The sequence below is a fragment of the Thermothielavioides terrestris genome, chromosome 2 (assembly GCF_000226115.1).
Source record: "Thermothielavioides terrestris NRRL 8126 chromosome 2, complete sequence".
Classification (NCBI taxonomy): domain Eukaryota; kingdom Fungi; phylum Ascomycota; class Sordariomycetes; order Sordariales; family Chaetomiaceae; genus Thermothielavioides; species Thermothielavioides terrestris.
In genome coordinates, this window is record NC_016458.1 from 1,602,207 (window position 1) to 1,620,729 (window position 18,523).

General features: G+C 58.2%; 6 protein-coding genes across 6 annotated transcripts; 5 read left to right on the plus strand and 1 right to left on the minus strand.

Annotated features, from left to right (window-relative positions):
* The first annotated feature begins 857 nt into the window (after nucleotides 1-857).
* On the plus strand, nucleotides 858-3,155 carry THITE_2112085 (uncharacterized protein). Its single transcript, XM_003651545.1, has 5 exons — nucleotides 858-1,895; nucleotides 1,956-2,086; nucleotides 2,141-2,243; nucleotides 2,375-2,470; nucleotides 2,526-3,155. Exons 1-5 carry the CDS (start codon nucleotides 1,189-1,191, stop codon nucleotides 2,986-2,988), a joined length of 1,500 nt encoding a protein of 499 aa, XP_003651593.1. The 5' UTR covers nucleotides 858-1,188; the 3' UTR covers nucleotides 2,989-3,155.
* Nucleotides 3,156-4,552: 1,397 nt separating this feature from the next.
* THITE_2086744 (uncharacterized protein) lies at nucleotides 4,553-4,849 on the plus strand (the record flags this gene model as incomplete). The annotated part of the gene is made up of 2 exons (XM_003651546.1): nucleotides 4,553-4,561; nucleotides 4,625-4,849. The coding sequence occupies 2 exons, from the start codon at nucleotides 4,553-4,555 to the stop codon at nucleotides 4,847-4,849; spliced, it is 234 nt and encodes a 77-aa protein (XP_003651594.1).
* Nucleotides 4,850-5,939: 1,090 nt separating this feature from the next.
* THITE_2112095 (uncharacterized protein) lies at nucleotides 5,940-8,164 on the plus strand. The gene is made up of 6 exons (XM_003651547.1): nucleotides 5,940-5,981; nucleotides 6,044-6,120; nucleotides 6,369-6,839; nucleotides 6,899-6,944; nucleotides 6,995-7,678; nucleotides 7,784-8,164. Exons 3-6 carry the CDS (start codon nucleotides 6,423-6,425, stop codon nucleotides 8,089-8,091), a joined length of 1,455 nt encoding a protein of 484 aa, XP_003651595.1. The 5' UTR covers nucleotides 5,940-5,981; nucleotides 6,044-6,120; nucleotides 6,369-6,422; the 3' UTR covers nucleotides 8,092-8,164.
* Nucleotides 8,165-10,789: 2,625 nt separating this feature from the next.
* Nucleotides 10,790-11,406, plus strand: THITE_2086746 (uncharacterized protein; the record flags this gene model as incomplete). Its single annotated transcript, XM_003651548.1, has 2 exons — nucleotides 10,790-10,853; nucleotides 10,883-11,406. 2 exons carry the CDS (start codon nucleotides 10,790-10,792, stop codon nucleotides 11,404-11,406), a joined length of 588 nt encoding a protein of 195 aa, XP_003651596.1.
* Nucleotides 11,407-13,473: 2,067 nt separating this feature from the next.
* On the minus strand, nucleotides 13,474-14,943 carry THITE_2048148 (uncharacterized protein; the record flags this gene model as incomplete). Its single annotated transcript, XM_003651549.1, has 2 exons — nucleotides 13,474-14,094; nucleotides 14,164-14,943. Coding segments are annotated over 2 exons (1,401 nt in total), but the record flags the coding sequence as incomplete, so codon positions are not given.
* An 857-nt stretch (nucleotides 14,944-15,800) lies between these two features.
* THITE_2047963 (uncharacterized protein) lies at nucleotides 15,801-16,088 on the plus strand (the record flags this gene model as incomplete). The annotated part of the gene is made up of 1 exon (XM_003651550.1): nucleotides 15,801-16,088. A coding segment is annotated over one exon (288 nt), but the record flags the coding sequence as incomplete, so codon positions are not given.
* Nucleotides 16,089-18,523: the final 2,435 nt, after the last annotated feature.

Genomic DNA, 18,523 nt, shown 5'->3' on the forward strand with positions numbered 1-18,523 from the left:
AAAGAGACAGGGGCAAGCCAAACACGACTCGAGCGGGCCAGTGGAGGGCCGGGAGCTCACCAGGCGCTCTGCTGGCTTCCGACTGGAGGGCATCAAAAGCAAAGCAGCCACTCCGCTCCGCGCCGCTTTCCAAAATTTCCTTCTTTATTCCATCATGGTCAATCTGCATGACCATGACTACACTTCGCCGCGGACTACACTACGCCGAGCCGAAGGAGTTGCGCGACAGCGCTGCCCCTCTTCTCCCGCACCTGTCCACCATTCAACCCACTCATCAGCCCGTTTGAAGCCGGAAAAAGAAAGGAGACGTCTACCGCAGTACCCCGGCATGCAGCCTCGCCTGCCGCGCAAAAAGGGCCACCCTTGAAAAGCCGAGCGAGCCAGCTCGGAGCTGCTCCCCCACTCCGCAGGCCTCGGGGCCCGGAGGGGTCTTCTGGCAGTGGGGAGGGCGAGCGTTTGACGAGAGCCTCCCCCGTGGTCCCCCTCATCCATCCCAGGTCCACTTGGACGCCCGCTGCGCTCCATTCCAACGCTACATTACTTATTAAACTCAGGGACGGGCCGTGCGATTTACATCGGGTGGACTCTTATGTTTCGAGGATTTTGCCCTGTCAAGTGTACACTAATAGACCACCGCAGCAGCTTCACGCTCGAAACCGACAGCATTGCGGCAATCGAAGCTTCACGTTAACTAGGTGTTTACGTTAAAAGCAATGCTCCTGTGACAGCGATACGACCCGCATTCAGAATCACACCTGCCGACATACGGAGAACTGAGCACATACACTGCTCGGGATTGTCGGGGAGGACTCTCCACGCCCCCTTCAGACCCCGGCCGCTTCTCCGCTCTCACCCTCCTGTTGACCGCTCCGGGCCGTTGCAAGCGGCGTGGGCTGCGTGCCTCGCCTTGAATCTTTTCAGCATCACTACTCGGCGGGCAGTTTTCGCGGGGCGGCTGTTGAAGTGCTCTGCCGGCGCTTTCGCCACTGCCCCTGCCCCTGCCCCTGTCTGCTGCCAACCGTCTGCGGGAGGGACTTGAGCCTCTCGAACTGCCGTATTAACGTCAGTGTAACCATCGGAATCACGTCCCGGCTGTCAAGTCGATATCCGTCACGCCGCTCCTTTGTTTCGTGAACAACGCTCCCATTGTTCGGTCCGCCAGGGAGCCGAACGTCGGCCCCTGATACCATGGAGCGGCTACAGACCGGGCCAGCTCTCTCCGCGGTTCCCGTCTCCGAGTCGAAGTCAAAGAAACGGAGTCGGGCAGAGACGGATGCTTCGCCCACAGAAACCTCGGCACCTGCCACGCTTCTCGCGGCGAAACCCGCGGACCCACGGCCCGGCACAGATCAAGTGCCACGAGCCGCCGCGAAGAACATCGGCGACTCCTCTCGCAGTCCGTCGCTCGACCCTCCAGCCTCGGCGGCGGCACGGCCTGCCGTTGCTCTCTCTACGAATCTCAGGGCCAACGCCAGCGCCAGCACGCCCACCTTTTCTCTAGCAGAAAGCAGCTCCCTGTCCGAGACCCTCTCGTCCACGGCGTCGCTGCCCAGCCTGTCCCTGTCCGCGGGAGCGCGCGGCGGCAGTCCTTCGCCACCGTATATGTTCTCCGGCTCGTCACGCCCCCCTGACTCGCCAATTGAGCCCGCCGACGATGTAGAGGGCAGCACGGACCGGGATGAGCTGGAGGAGCAGGCCGCGGTGGCGCAGGCCGAGGAGGGCAGCATCGTCGTCGACAGCGACGACCTGGGCACCGACGACGGCTACGGGACCGACAACAATACCACGGCGTCCACTTCGCTCGCCGAGAGCGTGCGCGACTACGTCTACGAGAACGGGCGCCGCTACCACCGCTTCCGCGAGGGGCGCTATAACTTTCCCAACGACGATGTCGAGTACGTGGGCCCGGCGTAACGAGCTTGTATCGTCGGCACGTTCGCTAACGGCGCGGGCAGGCAGCAGCGGGAGGACATGAAGCACAGCATGGTCAAGATGCTCTGCGGCCAGCTCTACTTTGCGCCCATCGGGGAGCATCCGCACGAGATTTTGGACATTGGCACGGGGACGGGCATCTGGGCCATTGAGAGTGGGTGACGCCGCTGCGGGACTCGTAACGACGACGCTAACAACCTTCAACCAGTGGGCGATCTGTTTCCGGGTGCCAACATCCTCGGCGTGGATCTCAGCCCCATCCAGCCCGAGTGGGTGCCTCCAAACGTTCGCTTTATGGTGGACGACATAGAGTAAGCTGGCTCCTGGATTTGATCATGCCCGGCTAGCAGCTGACACTGTTGTAGGAGCCCGTATGTTCACAGCCCATATTGACGCCTCAATCCTTTCCCGGTCCAGTCCGTACTAATATCATCTCCTCCAGATGGCTCCACCCACGCAACTACTTCGACTACATCCACTCACGGCACACCGTCATGGCGATCAAAGACTGGCCCAAACTGATGCGCCGCGCTCTAGAGTTAGCCTTCCCTTTTCTCCTCCTCTCCCCAACTCTTTGACTAACGACCGGCCAGACACCTCCGCCCCGGCGGCTGGTTCGAGATGCAAGAAGTCTACCACTACCCCATCTCGGCCAACAATTCCATGCCGGCCGACCACCCGGTGGCGCAGTACTGGACGCTCATCAACGAGGGGCTGACGAACCTGGGCGTCAACTTCCACGCGGTGGCGGGGGGCCGGCTGGCCGACATGATGCGCGACTGCGGCTTCGTCAACGTGACGGAGCGCGTGCTGCAGATCCCGCTCGGCACCTGGCCCAAGAACAAGGTGCTCAAGACGGTGGGGCTGTACTGGCGCACCATCCTGATCGACGGCATCCAGGCCATCGCCCTCGGCCCGCTCACCCGCGGCTGCGGCTGGTCCAGGGAGCAGGTCGAGCTGTTCCTCGTCGACGTCAGGAAGGCGTACCACGACAATTCCATGCTGGCGTACATGCCGCTGCATCTGGTGTACGGGCAGAAGCCGGCCGCTTATTGAGTGTTGGTTTTGTTGTTTGGTTTGGCGGAGGGTGCATGGATAAAGATACGTGTTTCACATCGTTGCGTTTTGGGAGGCCCTGTCGTGCGTCTTATGAAACGGATGATACCACCACGGCTACGGTTGTTTTGTTGGCTGAGACGGGAGTTGGATTGGCCTTTCTGTTTCTAGAATGTCGAGGCGCTGGGCATTGGAGCTCATGAACATATACACACAAACATATACGCGTTTAGAATATTCAGGCCAAGGATGCGTGAGGGGTTTCGATAGACACTCCTGTATCTGAAACTTCGCACCCGAGAGATCAGAGAAACGCTGAGAGCAAAAAGCATGTTCAAGGTCCAAAGTATTGCGTGATTGAGCGCCACCTATGCAGGCTGGTGCTGTGCAGCACCGAAGCTTCAGGGCTGTCGGACCTGTCAGTAATCTTGTGGCGCGGGTGTGTGGTGTGCGTGTGCGCTCGAGTGCGTCCAGAAGAACAAGCCACGCTGCAAGCAGAGCCAATAGGTAGTTGGGCGGGCCCAGCCACGCCGAGCATCTTGCATGGCGGCGTGTAAGATCCGGTAGGTCACTTGGGGAGAAAAAGGGATGAAAAGAGGGCAGCGTGGCGTAACCAAGTCGTCGCTCAATTCGCTGATAATCATCATTCCAGGAAGCCCCGAATTCGCAACTACAATGGCTCCCGAGTGTACGGATGTATACTGTACTTGGGATGTCTGCCCTCCGCTTCGAGTCCAGACACACCAATAATTTCGCCGCGGACGCAATTCGCTGTGTCCCGTCCCGCTGCGTGCGCCGGTGGCGCCGCTAACTAACGTTAGTTACCGTAGTTACTGGCCGCTCTTTCCTTCTCTGGGCATGAGCTCCCGAGTCCCGAGGCCGAGGCAGTGGTTGCACCCCACCAAACTGCCCCCACGGCGGCGGGCCTGATCTGCACCTCGTTGTCCGGTTCTGGCTTGATTCGAGCTCTCGCTTCCGGGCCACTTTCCCGAGTGGGCGTCATCGCTCCATCGGTCGTGGTTATAGAGGTCCCGCCAAGACTAATTTCGGAGGTTGCCGCTTACAAGTATTTACAATCGCCACGGGGTGAGCGGGGCTACGACGACTTAGAGCAACATCGACAATGCATAATCGCGAAGACTTATAGCAACAACTTTACTAAACCTCAACTAAATCGAAAAAAAAGAAAACGAAGTTAACCCATACCCTAACCTTGACCTTTACCCTAACCTTAACCCGAATCCTAACCAGCGGGGGGCTAGCGCCGTCCCCCGCACCCCCGGCGAACTAACCCGTGGCTAACCCGTGGCGATAGTGCAAACCCCTTGGCGGTCTTGGCGGGGTACTGACGCTGTAAAAACATTGCCGACAATTGGCCGAAATTAGTCTTGGCGGGACCTCTATAACCTCTAGCGCTCCATCGCCGCCGCTTGCTGGCCGACCCCTTTAAAAACACATGCCAGATTTTTTAGAAACACATGCCAGCCAGGGGCGGTCCGTGCGCTTGCACCAAAATTTTGCAGCGAGCGCCACCACAGTCCCTAGCATGCATATCGCCACGAGAATGCCGCGGGTACGTACCAATGTCGCCATCCAACGAAGCTATCACCAACCTCGCCGCCCTCGAAGGCTACAGGGCCGCATCGCCCACCGCATCTCCCAGAGCCTTGCGCAGCGCCCTGCCCAGCGCATCGCCAGCCGCGTCGCCAGCCGCATCGCCCAGATCCTCGCCTGCCGCCTCGCCTGCCGCATCGCCAGCCGGGATTTCTGTGGCGACATGCCGAATAGGGAGCGTGGCGATGCGCGCTGCAAAATTTTGGTGGGAGCGCACGGACTGCCCCTAGCTGGCATATGTTTCTAAAAAATCTGGCATATGTTTTTAAAGGGGTCGCTTGCTGGCCAAATCTACAAAGTACACTAAGTGGGCAGCAAGATAATTTCATTACGCACAGCTTACAAAGTATTCCGTACAATACCTCACGTTATATTCCACTGAGATACACATCTTCTGGGCGTCCGGTCGTTTGGGGCCAGGGCAGCAGATTGACGAGAACTCGTCAATTCAATGATGATCCAAGGAGGTTTGTCAGGGTGGCCTTGGGCCAAGAAATAGCCGACGACCCCGTGGGTGGCACCTCCGTGGTTGCTTGTCTACCTACCTAACCACTAGTTAATGGTAACGTTGTCCATTGAACACTACCTTACCTGGTACGATGTTGTGCGGAATACATGACATCAACTATACTACAACAGACGAATATCTGCGCATCCATCCATCCAACCAACCAACCACTCATCCATCAACACACATCCGGACCCGGACCCGCGGACCCGCGAACCCGAACGCCGGGCCTGGCCAAGGTGCTGTGCGTGCCGTTTGCCTTGCAGAAGCAAGCGCAGCTGCAGCTCGATGCGCAGCTTGGGGCTAAATAACGCTAATACGCTAAATTGCAGCGTTTCTGCATTAGCCTGCCCCAACCGACATGGAACGCAAGCTACACTACACTATGGAGCATGTCGATGGGTTGCAGGGGGAGTCGACTCCATCGCCACGTTAGTTAGTGCACAGGTCAACGGGTCCTGGCCTTCGGTTCGTCCCGCTCGACTCATCTGGCGTGCGAGGGCAAAACGCCCACTTTCTCTTCCGTACATCCACTAGTTAGTGTACACTAGTGTAGTGTAGTGTACTTCACACGCTGATCCTCAGGAGCCGGCGGATCGCCTCCTCTCTCCCAAAGGACAAGCGGGGGATCTGGAGGTTGAGGAGTTCGTTGATCACTGCCCCGGTCCTCTGTGGCTCCTGTCTTCCCCACACATCATCTCGGCTGACCGCAGTCGTCCGGCGTCTCATCTTTCCAGTGCGGCACACCTTTCGTTAACCCAACTCATTATCAAGGACCAGCCGTGTGGCTCGACTGACACCAGCCGTTGACACAAGCTCTGTCGTGCAGCCGAAGCTCACGGTCGATTCGTTACCAAACATCCCGAGCTTGGTACGCCTGCATGTCGGCTCCCGCAACCCCTCGGACGGGGACATCTCGACTGACTTACACAGTACTACTTGCTGATCAGAGCCAACAAGCCTTGTTTGCAGGCTTTCGAGCATTTACCGGTCTACCACTGGCCGACTAGGTAGCTTCCCTTCTCCTCTTTCGACTCCTCTCGCCTGGGCTCCTCAAGCCTCGGCTCCTCAAGAATTCATCGACCGAGTAGCCTCTCTTCTCAGGAAGGTGAAGGCCAGCTGGGTTTGAGTTATCAGTATGATGTGTAACATCACAACCCTCATGTCTCATCCGCGCCATTGCTTCGCGCCGCGTTTCGGACACGGAGCCACGTGCTGACCATCCGATCTCTCATCTCTAGCTGACCTCGGTCGTCAGCACACCGTGTTGCCCTTGGCCTAATCGGGCCTTCACCAAGTTACCGTCTTCAAGATGGCAAAGCTCAGGTTGAGCTCCTTGTTCCACTCCAGTCCCGTGTCGAGCACCGACGCCGAGACCAAAAAGCAGAACCGGCGCTCCATTTCTGCTCTGTCGGCCTCGCTTCGGCACAAGGATGTCGAGACAAACGGAACCTCCAAGGTCGCCAAGCCTGAGACATCATCCGAGCCATCCGACACGTCTCGGATGGCTGCTTTGGCTCAGAAGATTTCCAAGGAGACCGAGAAGCTAGAGGCTTACATGAAGGCGAATGGCCTGCCCATGCCTAGCTTTGACGTCGACGCTCCCGCCGACTTCCCTCATCTCCCCGACGATATCCAGCAGAGCCGGCAGGAGATCATCTACGCGACCAAAGAGCTGAACCGGCTGGCCCATGGCCCTCGCGAGTCTGTAAGATGGGGGGTCTGGGAAGTAAGGAATACATCCATCTACCCTGTCCCATGAGAAGTTTGCATTGACAGCCGGCCCAGTTCCTCGACGTGCTGGCGCTCACTGCCGTCAACCACTATGGACTAGGTAAGCCAGGATCCGGACATGCCTCTGCATCTCTCTAATGCACGCGGCAGCAAAACTTGTTCCCGTTGACTCGACTATCACGCTCGACGAGCTGCAGACCAAGACGTCCCTGGACCCGATCAACCTGGCCCGCCTGCTCCGCATGGCCATGACCAACGGGATCTTCCGGGAACCCAGCCCGGGCGTCATCGCCCACACTGCCGCGTCCCGAGTCCTCGCCGAGGACGAGAACATGCAAGCCTGGATCGGTTTCAACGGCGAAGACATCTTTCCGGCTGCCGGACATGTGCTGCAGGCGCTCAAGGCCTACCCGGAGGCGACCTCCCTCACCCGTGCCGGCTTCCAGTTCGCTTTCAACACGGTCGACCAGGAGCCCATGTTCGCCACCTTCGGCAAGGACCCGGACCGAGCCCGCCGCATGGGACGCGCCATGGCGAGCCTGACCGGCGGCGAGGGGTACGAGCCCTCGTACTTCGTCGACGTCGAAAAGGGCGGCTACGACTTCAGCGATATCGACGCCGTCGGCGGCACGTTCGTCGACATCGGCGGGTCCCACGGCTTCATCTGTGTCGAGCTGGCGAACAGGTACAAGAACATGAAGTTCGTGGTCCAGGACCTGCAGAAGACGGTCGACAGCGCGCCCAACCCCATCAGCCCCGACCCGCAGGTGGCCGAGCGGATCACCCTGCTCGCCCACGACTTCTTCACAGAGCAGGTCACCAAAGACGCGGATGGTAAACACTCCCGGCCTTTCCTCGCCTTTCGTTTAAGCCCTCCCCCCGCCCCCTCCCCCGACAATGGCTTTTCTTACTGACTGCCCAACCCCGGGGGACCCGCAGTCTACTTCTTCCGCTGGATCATGCACAACTACTCGACGCCCTACGCGGTGCGCATCCTGCGCAACCTGGTGCCCGCGCTCAAACCCGGCGCCCGCGTCATCATCAACGACCACTGCCTGCGCGAGCCCGGCCGCGAGAACCCGTGGGACGAGCGGGTCATGCGCCGCATGGACGTCGTCATGCTCGCCCTGCTCAACGCGCAGGAGCGCACCGAGGCCGAGTTCCGCGCGCTGTTTGCCGCCGCGGCGGACGGGTTCGTGTTTAAGGTGAGTTTGCGCTGCGCCCTCGTTGCGTTCAACTTTTATTAGGAAGGAAGAAAGGGCGGGATTTCTTTTCTTTCTCTCTTTTTGGTCGTGTGGTGCTGGTGCTGACATGCGGGTAATCAGGGCGTCCGCCGGCCGAAGGGCTGCCGCATGAGTATTATCGAGGCTGTCTGGCAGCCGGACAAGGTCGGGAAAACCGGCGAGGATAGCGCTGCCGCTGCGAAGCCGGCTTCTGATGCCCCCGCCCGGGAGAACGGTGTTGTCGCGGCCGCGTCTGAGGAGTCCCATGCCGCGGAGGCAAAGTAAACAGCGCCGCGACCGGCCAAAGGGATTCGTCCCTGTGTTTCGTTCCCATTCCCATGGTTTTCTACCTCTTGGCTGGACTCTTTGAGCTTGAGTAACCAAGCAGCATCGCGTGGAAGCTAATTAGAGCACGGGGGAAATGCTTCGTCATGTAGCGATCAGGTGTTGATCCTTTCTGTCGTACTGTTCGATACCCCTGTTTTGTACCGGTGGCCACAGTCCTCTTTGGTATGTAGCAAACACAGCGGCATCAACTACCAGTATATATAATATAATATATTGTTTACGGTGGATCTCAACAAATGTAGAATAATTTCATCACAGCGAATCTCCCCTGTTCATTCCATGTCCGGCAGTTCATGGGGAAACATTGTCGGCGTCTCCAGTCGTACTGTATGTCCAACAACGGTGGCACACTGGTACGGCCAGAAGCCAGTTCGGCTGGTGCTGTTCGTTCGGTGCAACTACGGCCCGGGTGTGGCTTGTTGAAGGGACGGAGGTATCACTGTCTCCAAATACCAGAGGGTTGCATATATACCAACCGTGGTGAGAAAGCGGGAAGAAGGCGAACCAGGACATGCTCTTTTCCGCGTCGTTTCGGTTGCGCCGGGGTAACTGGCCGGGCAGTAGCACACGCACATGGTTTGGCGGCTGCTGGAGTAGGACGCTGGAGGCTGAGAGGCGCTTATCGGCTTGTTGTGTCCTTCCGTTGCGTTCCATGTGCTTTGGAGGGACAACTGTCGTAGTTTGACTCCCGCGAGAGTCCTTGGTATCATCCGGCGTTGGACGAGTCAGTATGGGCTTATGTGGTACATACACGGTTATGTGAAGGCTTAAACACAACGGAGAATTATCAGCCAAGCGTTGATCAGGAGTTTAGACTTTCTTACAATGTTCTGCTGAAGGGAGACCGTGTTGCCGGGCGCCGGCGTTACTGAGGATACGCAGAGTGCAGTAAGTGATGATAAACTTGGCCTGACGAGGACTGGCTTTCTGGACTTCCGGAAGACGACGCCCTATAAAACGAACAGTTAACACGTCAACCGACCCCGACATTGACTGTCTTCGAGCCCCGGGAATGGCTCATCACTGTATACTGGCAATTCGGATCTATAGTTACGTGGCTCCCATGTGTGTCTCGGCATCATTGGTCGTTTTAGTTTACCTAGGCAAGTTTACTCCCACTCAGGGGAAGTAAACCCTGTAATTCGGCCTGCTGTCGCAGCAGCGCGAGACAACCAAATCACGCCTTTTCTGCAAGAACCACGCGGTTTTGAGGGTGTGTCCATCCAATATCCTTTCCAGCCACCTCGGTCCAGGTTTGGACGGCAGGCTGCCGCCCGGTCATGTTAACCCGGCCCGAGGGGGCCTCCACCGGACCCGATATTGTTGTTGCCTGGGGCCCCCTGATCTGACTCTGGTGATATTGGAGTTCGCTGTTCACTCCCTCATATGGAGGCATGTCTCGGGTACCAGAACTGTTGCCAGCGTTCTTGCAACGCCGTGACTGTGGTGGATGGAAATGACCATCTTTGTGAGCAACCCGAAACCGGACCGGACCGGAGAGTTTGGAGGCTTTGTAAATAGGTAACCTTGGAATCCTACCTTCCCAAGGCATATCCATACCCTTCAAGGTCTGTTTGCCCATCAAGCACTCTTAGATATCCCCAGAGGTGCGAATTTCCTTCCTTTCCTGTCCCAGTCCTCGCCCAGATCAAACAAAAACCTGGAAACCTTGTACACCTGACTTGAAGGCAACCAATCCCACCCACCCTCTCCCATTGTTTTCGTCACCCGGTTACACGAATACCTAAGGTAAGGTATCTCCCAGTCCGTCCGTGGACTCCCTGAAGGGTATAGATTTCGGCTCAGGAGCATGCATTTAGGCGAGGACACGCAAGCCTGTTGAACAGCCGTGATCGCACCGTACACAACGCCCGTCATTGTTCGCCGTATCACCTGTGCGACTCGACCAGGAAACATGCAGACTCCCACAAGGCGCCAGAGGAAACATGTTTGGGCAATATTCGCCTGACGATGTCGCGGAAGAACTCACAATGGGAGAGAAAAAGACAAGGTCAACCCTCACCCGCCCAACGCCAAGGGCGTGGAGCGAGACGGCCCAGGGGGAGAAGCTGTGAAGACCGGCTGAGGCATCTTGGAGGAACTTGATCCACCAGATCAGATGGTGTCTCGGAGCTCGCAGGCCCTAACAACAGCGTGTTCAAGGTCTTGCTTCAGGGACTGCACAGCGCTATTCTGCAAGAGGAGGTGTGCATGCACAAATGTCACTTGGTGTCCTCTCGAAATCGGCCAGCCAAAGCTCACCAGATTGGTCCCGGACACAGCAAGATGCAAGTACCTGGATCACCTCCACTGGCTGCCTTAACGACCATTCGACTAAACGAGATCCTGTTTCCAGTCGGGTGGTATGAGAGCTATGGTCGCACCTTCCGACTCAGTGGACGACGCCGTTGCCTCAGGCTTTGCTCTGGTCTGGTTCAGTGAGGGCAGGTGCGACTGATCGGCCTAGGCCTCGGCCTCCTCTTGGGCTTCACAGCCATCTACGGCATCGGAGTTGGACTGTCGTTTGCCACCTGCACAATGATTGCCGCCGTCGAAGCCCAAAACGACGACCTCGCAGCCGCTCAAGGCACTATGGCCCAGGCCCGGGTCTTTGGTGGAGCGCCGGGCCTGGCCGTGTGCACCATCGTGTTCAACATCAAGCTGCAGAACTCACTGGGCCCTGACTCCAAATCGAACCTAGGGCACCAGGAGCTGGACCAGATCCATCGCAACCTAATCACCGGGCTTGCCCTCTCGGACGACTTCCGTCAGGATGTTATCCGGATATATCTCGGCGCTTTCGGGGACCAGAGCTTGGTTATACTCGCCGTCGCCGTTGTTGCACTGCTGATGAGCCTCGGGACCTACAAGTCCGTGCCAAGCCATGTCGTCGACGTCATGGTTCAGCACAAGGAGCTCGCCGGCCGGCCGAGCGGCAGGGGAGACGTGGAGTTGTCGAGCGTCAGCAGTGTGCGGTCTCTTGTCCGGTAGTCAGGAGGCTCGCTGAACCTGTCCCAGAGGCTACAGGTATACTTTTCTTGAGATTGACTTTTGCACAGTCAAATGTGGTCAGAGTTGTCCAAGCTGGAGAGTGGTCATGATCTATTGCAGACTAACATTGCTCTTGTTTCAGTTAGAGATATTCTTTCCTTTTCTTTTCCTTTCCCCCCCCCCCCCCCCTCCCCACCCAAAAAAAAAAAAAAAAGAAAAAAAAAAGAAAAAAAAAGAAAGAAAGAAAAAAAAAAGGGGGGGGGGGGGGGGGGGGGGGGGAATTCCCCGTCGTTCTTATACGGCGTTCCGGTTAGGACTTCACCGACGGCAATCTCATGTCAAATGCGAACTGGGAGCGAAGGAGGGAAAGATTAGCGTGCTCTTCTTGGAGAATGGCTGCGGTTGGATTTCGCCAGAGAAGGGTGTAACCAGGCTTTGCTACAACACAGTCGACTCCTTGGCCTAGGTTTTGTTGACCAATGCTCGTTCATCCTGCGTGTTTCTGACTTAATCACTTGTATGGTACTCGTGTAATCTTCCTTGTTTCTGACTTAATTACCTGCATGGTACTCGTGTATTCCTCCGCCTCATCCTGTGTTGTGAGTGCTGACCGCTGACACGACTGCCGGCGCCACATCCTGCTACGAGGGTTACACGGCCTTAAGCGGATGAGCGGACTTGAAAACTGCCTTGGGGAGGCTGGGGAAGACAAGGCGCTGTATTTGGAGGGGGCCGGTTACACGGCGACTGCTGTGGTCGTTTGGGTTTTGGGGTGGTTGTGGGTTGGGTTTGCGCGTGCAACGATAGCTGAGAAGAGCTGTTAACCTCGGGGTTGGCGGGACCAAAACCCGCCGTCAATGAGGGGTGGCGCGGGCACCGAAGTGTTGTGTATACGGAGTTAAGGGGCAAAGAGAGGTTAGACAGTGGAGGATGGAGGGCTGCCCCTGAGCGCGAAGCTGACAGGGTGGGTGAGCTCTTTGAGCGAACTTGCTTGGTTACACGGTAAATACAATTCCACAGTCGAGCACATCATGACTTTCACAGGCACAGTGTCACGGTTTCTCTCGTTCCTGGGACCTAAAACACGACGTCCGCAAGAGCTACTTGATTAAGTCTGTGTGTGGAATGATGTATTCCTGCTTGAGGTTGCCAGCACCTTTTCTTTTTTGCCTGGAAGATCATCGACTCTAAATCTCATCGCACCCTCCCCTACTTACCGTAAACTCACTGATGTCCGCACCGTCCGCCACAGATCCGGCCAACGAAGAGAACCGAATTTGAGGTGCCAAGTGCCAATCCTATCAGATGTGCTCATCGGTCAGCCACCAACCAGGCCTTCAAAAAACCGGGAGGTACTCGGGGGACCAGCCCCCGGCGCTCCGCGGAAGACTTGATCAACTGAAGCCGACCGGATTGGGTTCCAGGTTAGAGAGGCTCTTTCTTAGGGGGCGCTCCGAACCCCCCTGGCGCCTGTTGCACGGGCACGCCATGCTGGTCCACCTCCTGGTGAACTTCCATACTACTAGAAGTTTGAGGGCAGACGCCTCGCAGAGAAGGTTGTCCTTGCATTGTCAATGCCACCGTTGAGGCCTCGCCCGCACTCTCGGGCTCTGCTTGGCTTTGGCTCGCCACGAGGTCGCGGGGATCCAGATGGCTCCAGGAGACCCTCGGCTTTGTCTGGTGCGCCGGCTTCTTGACGATCTTGCACGGCTGGGGGGTCCGTCTCACGCGCTCTGGCCCTGTCTGGGCAGTTGTTGCTGCGTTTTGAGTGGTTGCTCCGGCTGTGGCTTCGGCGCCGCTGCCGTTGTTCGCCTGCGGTGTTGACCACGTGGAAGCGGAGGCGGCGGCAGCGGTGGTAGTGGTGGTAGCGGTGATAGCGGTGACAGCGGTGGTAGCGGTGGTAGCGGTGGTCGCGGTGGTCGCGGTGGTCGCGGTGGTGGTGGTGATGGTGTTGTCAGTGGTGGCGACGGGATTGGCGCTGGGAGTGGCGGCGGCGCTCGGCGCTACAGCAGGTCCTTTCGCGCTCCCGAATTCCGGATTTATGCCGGCGGGAAAAGAATCATCAGGAAGCGGGTGTACCTGGCTTCTCGGAGTCGTGAGCCCTTTTCCGTCGAACAGTCGGACCAGCATCTGCGCTGCGGAGGCCCGCGTTTGGGCACTGGATCTTGCCATCTCCCGAGTGGGTGCCATCTCGGGGGCCTCGGCAAGCGACTGGACCGTCGATTGGATGTCATCGTAGTCCCGATATCCCGCTTCGAGTCGACGGAAGCCGCCCGTGTCGAGCGTCCACAGCAAGGTGGCGAAGAGCGACCAGACATCGGCCTTGGGTGTCTGCCAGGGGAATTCGTAGTAAATCTCCGGGGACATGAAGATGGCGGTGCCGGCGAACTTGTCCTCGTGCTTTTCGCGGTTGCTGTTGCCAAAGTCGCCGAGCTGGAAGTGGAACCCGTCCTGGCGGGTCGTGTACAGGATGTTTTCTGGTTTCAGATCTCGGTGGATGATGCCCCGAGTGGAGAGGAAATCGAGGGCTTGAAGCATGTGGTGGAAGGCCGTGGTGGCTAGATCTCGAAGGGAGACCGAGCAGCCGCCGCAGACGAGCGACCGAAGGGTGCCTTCCTTCAGTTCCATGAAGATCTCGGCTACGCCACATCCCCAACCTTGCGAGGAGATGTATTCGACAACATGGCTCTGAACACGCCGTCAGCCATGCGAGTCTGATAGGGGATAGCGGGGGAGGGCTGGTAGGGAAACACTCACGTGGCTGATGCTGGACAGGATTTCGATTTCATCCTTCAAGTCGGTCCACCGATCATAGCCGCCCCGGCTCTCGGGCAGTGGCATCACCTTCACGGCCATTATTTTGCCCGTGTAGACATCGAGAGCCTTGTAGACTGTGGCAAAGTGCCCCTTACCGATAGGATCCCCTATTTGGCGCCACTCGATTCCCAGTCGTCGCGGGCCCGGCGTGTGGATTCGTGTTTTCATCCGGGATGGCGCGAGCGTGTTGGGCACCACCAGGGTCTGCGCAAGACGCGGATTGTCCTGAAGGCCGGCAGGCCTACTCTGTCGTTCCTTAACCTTTAGCGGCATTTCCTTGGCGGTACAGTGCCAATCGAGCTTGAACATCACGAGGTTGCTGTTGACTCCGCCCATGCCGATGATGGTATTGAGTCCCTCTTGCACGACAACTTTGCGCGGGCGATGATACACGAACGGCGCCGCGTTCTCGCCGAAGACCTGGCTCGTCTGGCTGTGCGATCTGTCGTAGAACATGACGACGTTGGTCTCGCGGTCGATCTCGAAGGAGCACTGGATCTTGGAGATGTTGCTGCCGTCGACGAGGATGTCGCCGCCTCGGCCAAGTGTCGCCAAGGTGGAAACGTCCCCTGATGCTGACCGGACATGGCCGACGTCGAGAACCCAAACTTGGTGGTGGTTAGAGAATGAGACGAGGTGGCTGTTGCATGGATGCGCCACGACCTGTTGGGCTCGCTCGTTGAGCGGCCTCAGTGAGAATAAGGCAAGAGGATGAGGCATGGAGAATGAGCAGTGGAAGCAAGGGGCCGGCGCTGGCCGTCAAAAGCGGTAGATAGAGTCTAGAGAGTCGAGAGAGCCGAGCCGCGATAGTCGAGCCGTGAGAGTTGTGAGCGGAGTGGTCGGAGCCGTGGTTAGAATCGTGAAGGTTCCAGTTAGTAGGGGTTCTCTAGTGTATTTATTTACCGGCATTGCCCCAGTCTCGACTGAGCGAGCGAGGCCAGCAAGCAAGTACAGCAGGCCATCATCTGGTAATGGCCATAACGCACAATGCCCAACGGATCATGCCGTGGGATGCGCTGCCCAGGGAGGTTTGGCACCCGACGGGCCTCATCTCGAGCGGGGTGCTTTTGGAGTTTTTTTGGATGAGTATGACAGGCTTTGAGCCAATGGGTCCCCCACACTCGGTACTGTGGTTGTGTACGTGACCAAGGCTGAGTTGTTGGCCGGTCTGGTGACAGCGCGGAGAAAGAAAGAAGGCTTGCTTGACAGCCCGGGGCTGGTGAGATTGCACCGGCCGTTGTGAATGGGCCACTGAACGGTGATGTTAATGAATGCGGCCTGCGAATCCGTTTCCATTCGAACATGACGCTCAACACGTTGCAGCAGGGCATCCCAAGTGCCTCACCACAGCGTGTCACCACATCGTGTCACCACGTACCACCCACCACACAACAGCACACCAAACAGCATATAACGTTATCAGCAGACCGCAATGACGCCGCCTGTTGCAACCACCTGGAGCCTGAAAAGGACGTCTCACACACCTCAGGTCCTTCCCCTTCCCCCCCTTCTTCCGCTTGTTGCACTCAACAAACAACTCGGCAACCGCCTCAACAAACGAAAGCACACACATTCACATGGACGACTCGCTTCGTGGCAGTGGCCTGTTCAAGGCAGACCAGGCTCTCGCAGCGCTGGTCAACGACCCAGAACGCCTCGAGCGTGAGAGAGCGCGCTTCGACCGGTCGCCGCCGGCCTACCGCTCCGAGCCCTCGGGCACCACCACACGCTCCCAGAGCACCAATCCGCGCAGCGAGGCCCAGCTACTTCGCGACGAGCGGAAATGGCAGCTACGGTTGGAGCACGAAGCCTCGCTGCCCTGCTGCCAGTTTAGAGATCAGTACCTCGAGGAGCTAGACCGCCTGTGCGCCCTTCGCACTTACGAGCTTCCACCCGGCATGCCCGACATCGATAAACACGCAGACTCCAATGTCAGGCAGCGCTGGATGGAACAGGGAATCTGGAAAGACGAGTGGACTGGTCAGTTCCGGCCTGTCGGGCCATGGAAGCACGAAGAGCCACCGGGGCCCGCCGAGTCCGTGGCCGAGCGAGAGCAGTTGGACCGCGAGGCGTCCCGTCCCTTCTATCAGTTCATGTACCAAGTCTCGAAAGAACGGGAGCGCATCGAGGAGGAACTGAACCAGCCCAAAGCCCCAACACCCCCGCGATGGGGCCTCACCAAGCCCTTATTCGGCTGGCCCCCTCCTTTCCTGGACCGAGAGACAGGGGCCCAAGAAACACGGCCAGCGCCAGAGAGTTCTGCTAAGCAGGGTGCCACATCAACCATACCCCACGACATCAACACCACCGCCTACGAGAGAGTGAAGAGCGTCTGGATCAAGCGGAAGATCTGGAACACGAAATGGGGCGTGTTGCCGGGCATGTCGTGGAAGCACGAGCAGCCGCTGGAGGCGTTTCTACGAGAAGAGCTGGGTGACGATCCAGTCCCCAGCGAGCCGCCGCCCAAGACCGAGGTCACCCAGCCGGGACCGGCAGAAGGACAGGTCTGGGACGTATTCGGGCCCGGTGTCCCCCGGCCGGGCGCCCCCTCACCTGAGCCCAGCGGTGATGATGCAACTCGCGGGATGTTCTCGTTCCGGAACCCTTTCGAGCCCCGTTCACCCCGTTCACCTGCCGAGCCAAGCCACTGGCCGAACGCCCCCTCACCTGAGGCCAACGGTGATAATGCAACTCGTGGGACATTCTCGCTACCGAACATTTTCGGGCCCCATTCCCCTGCCCAGCCAAGCCAGCGGCCTTGCTCTCCCGCTCCTCACCTCTCAATGGAAGTGGAAGAGGCACCCGCCGCCGAATTGCCGCCCTCTCCAAGCAACAAAACCGTCCCCTCACTACCAAACCCCTTCGTGTTCCCATACGACAGCGCGGCAGAGAACGGCAGCAGCAGCAGCAGCACGCAGCCCGCCACCTCTCCCGCCGGCCGCACCCAGCCTCGCCGCGGCGGCACACCACAGCCCGCCGTCGAGTCCACCGCCCTCAAGCCCGTCCACCCCGGGAGGGTGTCGAAGCCTTGCAAAGCAGCCCGGCCCGCGGCCGTGTCCAAGACAAAAACGCCGCAGGAACAGCCGGCCGAATCCTCAACAGCCACCGCCAAAGCCAACCAGCCGCCGAAACCACCAACAGAGCTCGACATGATCGCTGAGCAAAGCCAAACCCAAAAAACAACCGCCGACACACCATCACCACCACCGCCGCCGCCGTCGCCACCACCGCCCCGGCGGAGCCAGCGGCTGCTGCACACCGCGGCAGCGGTTGAGGAAGCACATGCAATCGCGGCCGTGCGGGATAGTGCTCGTCGCCGCAGCAGCGGGTCCAATGGGCGGAGGACGACGACGATGGGCGCTGCGGCTAAGCCTGTGGGTGTTACGAAGGGGTGGCGGTAGAGGGGATGATTGCCTTGCGTCGGCGTTGGAAGATAAGACGTGGGTGGTGGGTAAACGGGGAGATTGGGGGGGCGGGGGGGGGGGGTTAGGGTTGGGGGGAATGATGCTGGTGGGGAGGGCTGGATGGATGAAGAGGGGGTTAGGTTCGGGGTTCATGGATTTTGGGGCGCCGGATGCTCAGGGTTTAATATTTCTTTACTTTTTTTTTTCTCGTTCGCTTTTTTCCCGGGGGATTCTCAAACATGCTGCAGGACAGACGTTGGCTGGGGCAGGCTTGATGAGGGAGGCGTTTTTGTTTGTGGTTCCGCTCGTTTATCGTTTGTTATGTTTAGGCCCCAAACCGTCAACACAGCACAACTCGGGTCTCATCCCCCTCCTATGAGTAGCCTTCCTCGATTTCCTAGAGATGGCCGCGTCTGGCGATATGCGAAGCTTTGAGGCCGCCGGTCGGTACTGGGAGGTGACTTACAAGGAGTCAATGATTTGGAAAGCGCCCCTGATAACGTGCCTGTTCGTGCTTCGTGGTTGAGAACGTCCATCTCTTGCTCGCGCTCCCGACCGAAAAAAGGGGGTAGTCAAAACTTCGCAAGGATACAGGGGCTCTTCGGATTTAGTGTAACGGTAATCAACAACCCTAACCCTATGCTGCATGTAACTCTATCCCGTACACAGTAACTCGGGTAGGTGACGTAACGCAACTGAATGTCGTTGTTTACTTTCGTACAAGTCCGAGATCCGATCTGACCATCCTACCTTGTAAATAGAGTCCCTGAGGGTCGTCCGGCAATTGGACATGATTACTCTTTGGCAGCTCTTCTGGGCGACTAACAAGCGCTAAAAGAAGCTCCTGGAGTCCTGAAGGATCCGAGGGAACCAACAGTTTGTTGCAGCGCAGGGCG

Bases quoted from the DNA above. Each gene is read 5' to 3' on its own strand.
- THITE_2112085 (XM_003651545.1), top strand. From the start codon at position 1,189: ATGGAGCGGCTACAGACCGGGCCAGCTCTCTCCGCGGTTCCCGTCTCC. The intron at 2,244-2,374 runs GTAAGCTGGCTC...CATCTCCTCCAG, and splicing joins TTTATGGTGGACGACATAGA to ATGGCTCCACCCACGCAACT. The intron at 2,471-2,525 runs GTTAGCCTTCCC...ACGACCGGCCAG, and splicing joins CTGATGCGCCGCGCTCTAGA to ACACCTCCGCCCCGGCGGCT.
- THITE_2112095 (XM_003651547.1), top strand. From the start codon at position 6,423: ATGGCAAAGCTCAGGTTGAGCTCCTTGTTCCACTCCAGTCCCGTGTCG. The intron at 6,840-6,898 runs GTAAGGAATACA...CAGCCGGCCCAG, and splicing joins TAAGATGGGGGGTCTGGGAA to TTCCTCGACGTGCTGGCGCT. The intron at 7,679-7,783 runs GTAAACACTCCC...GGGGACCCGCAG, and splicing joins GGTCACCAAAGACGCGGATG to TCTACTTCTTCCGCTGGATC.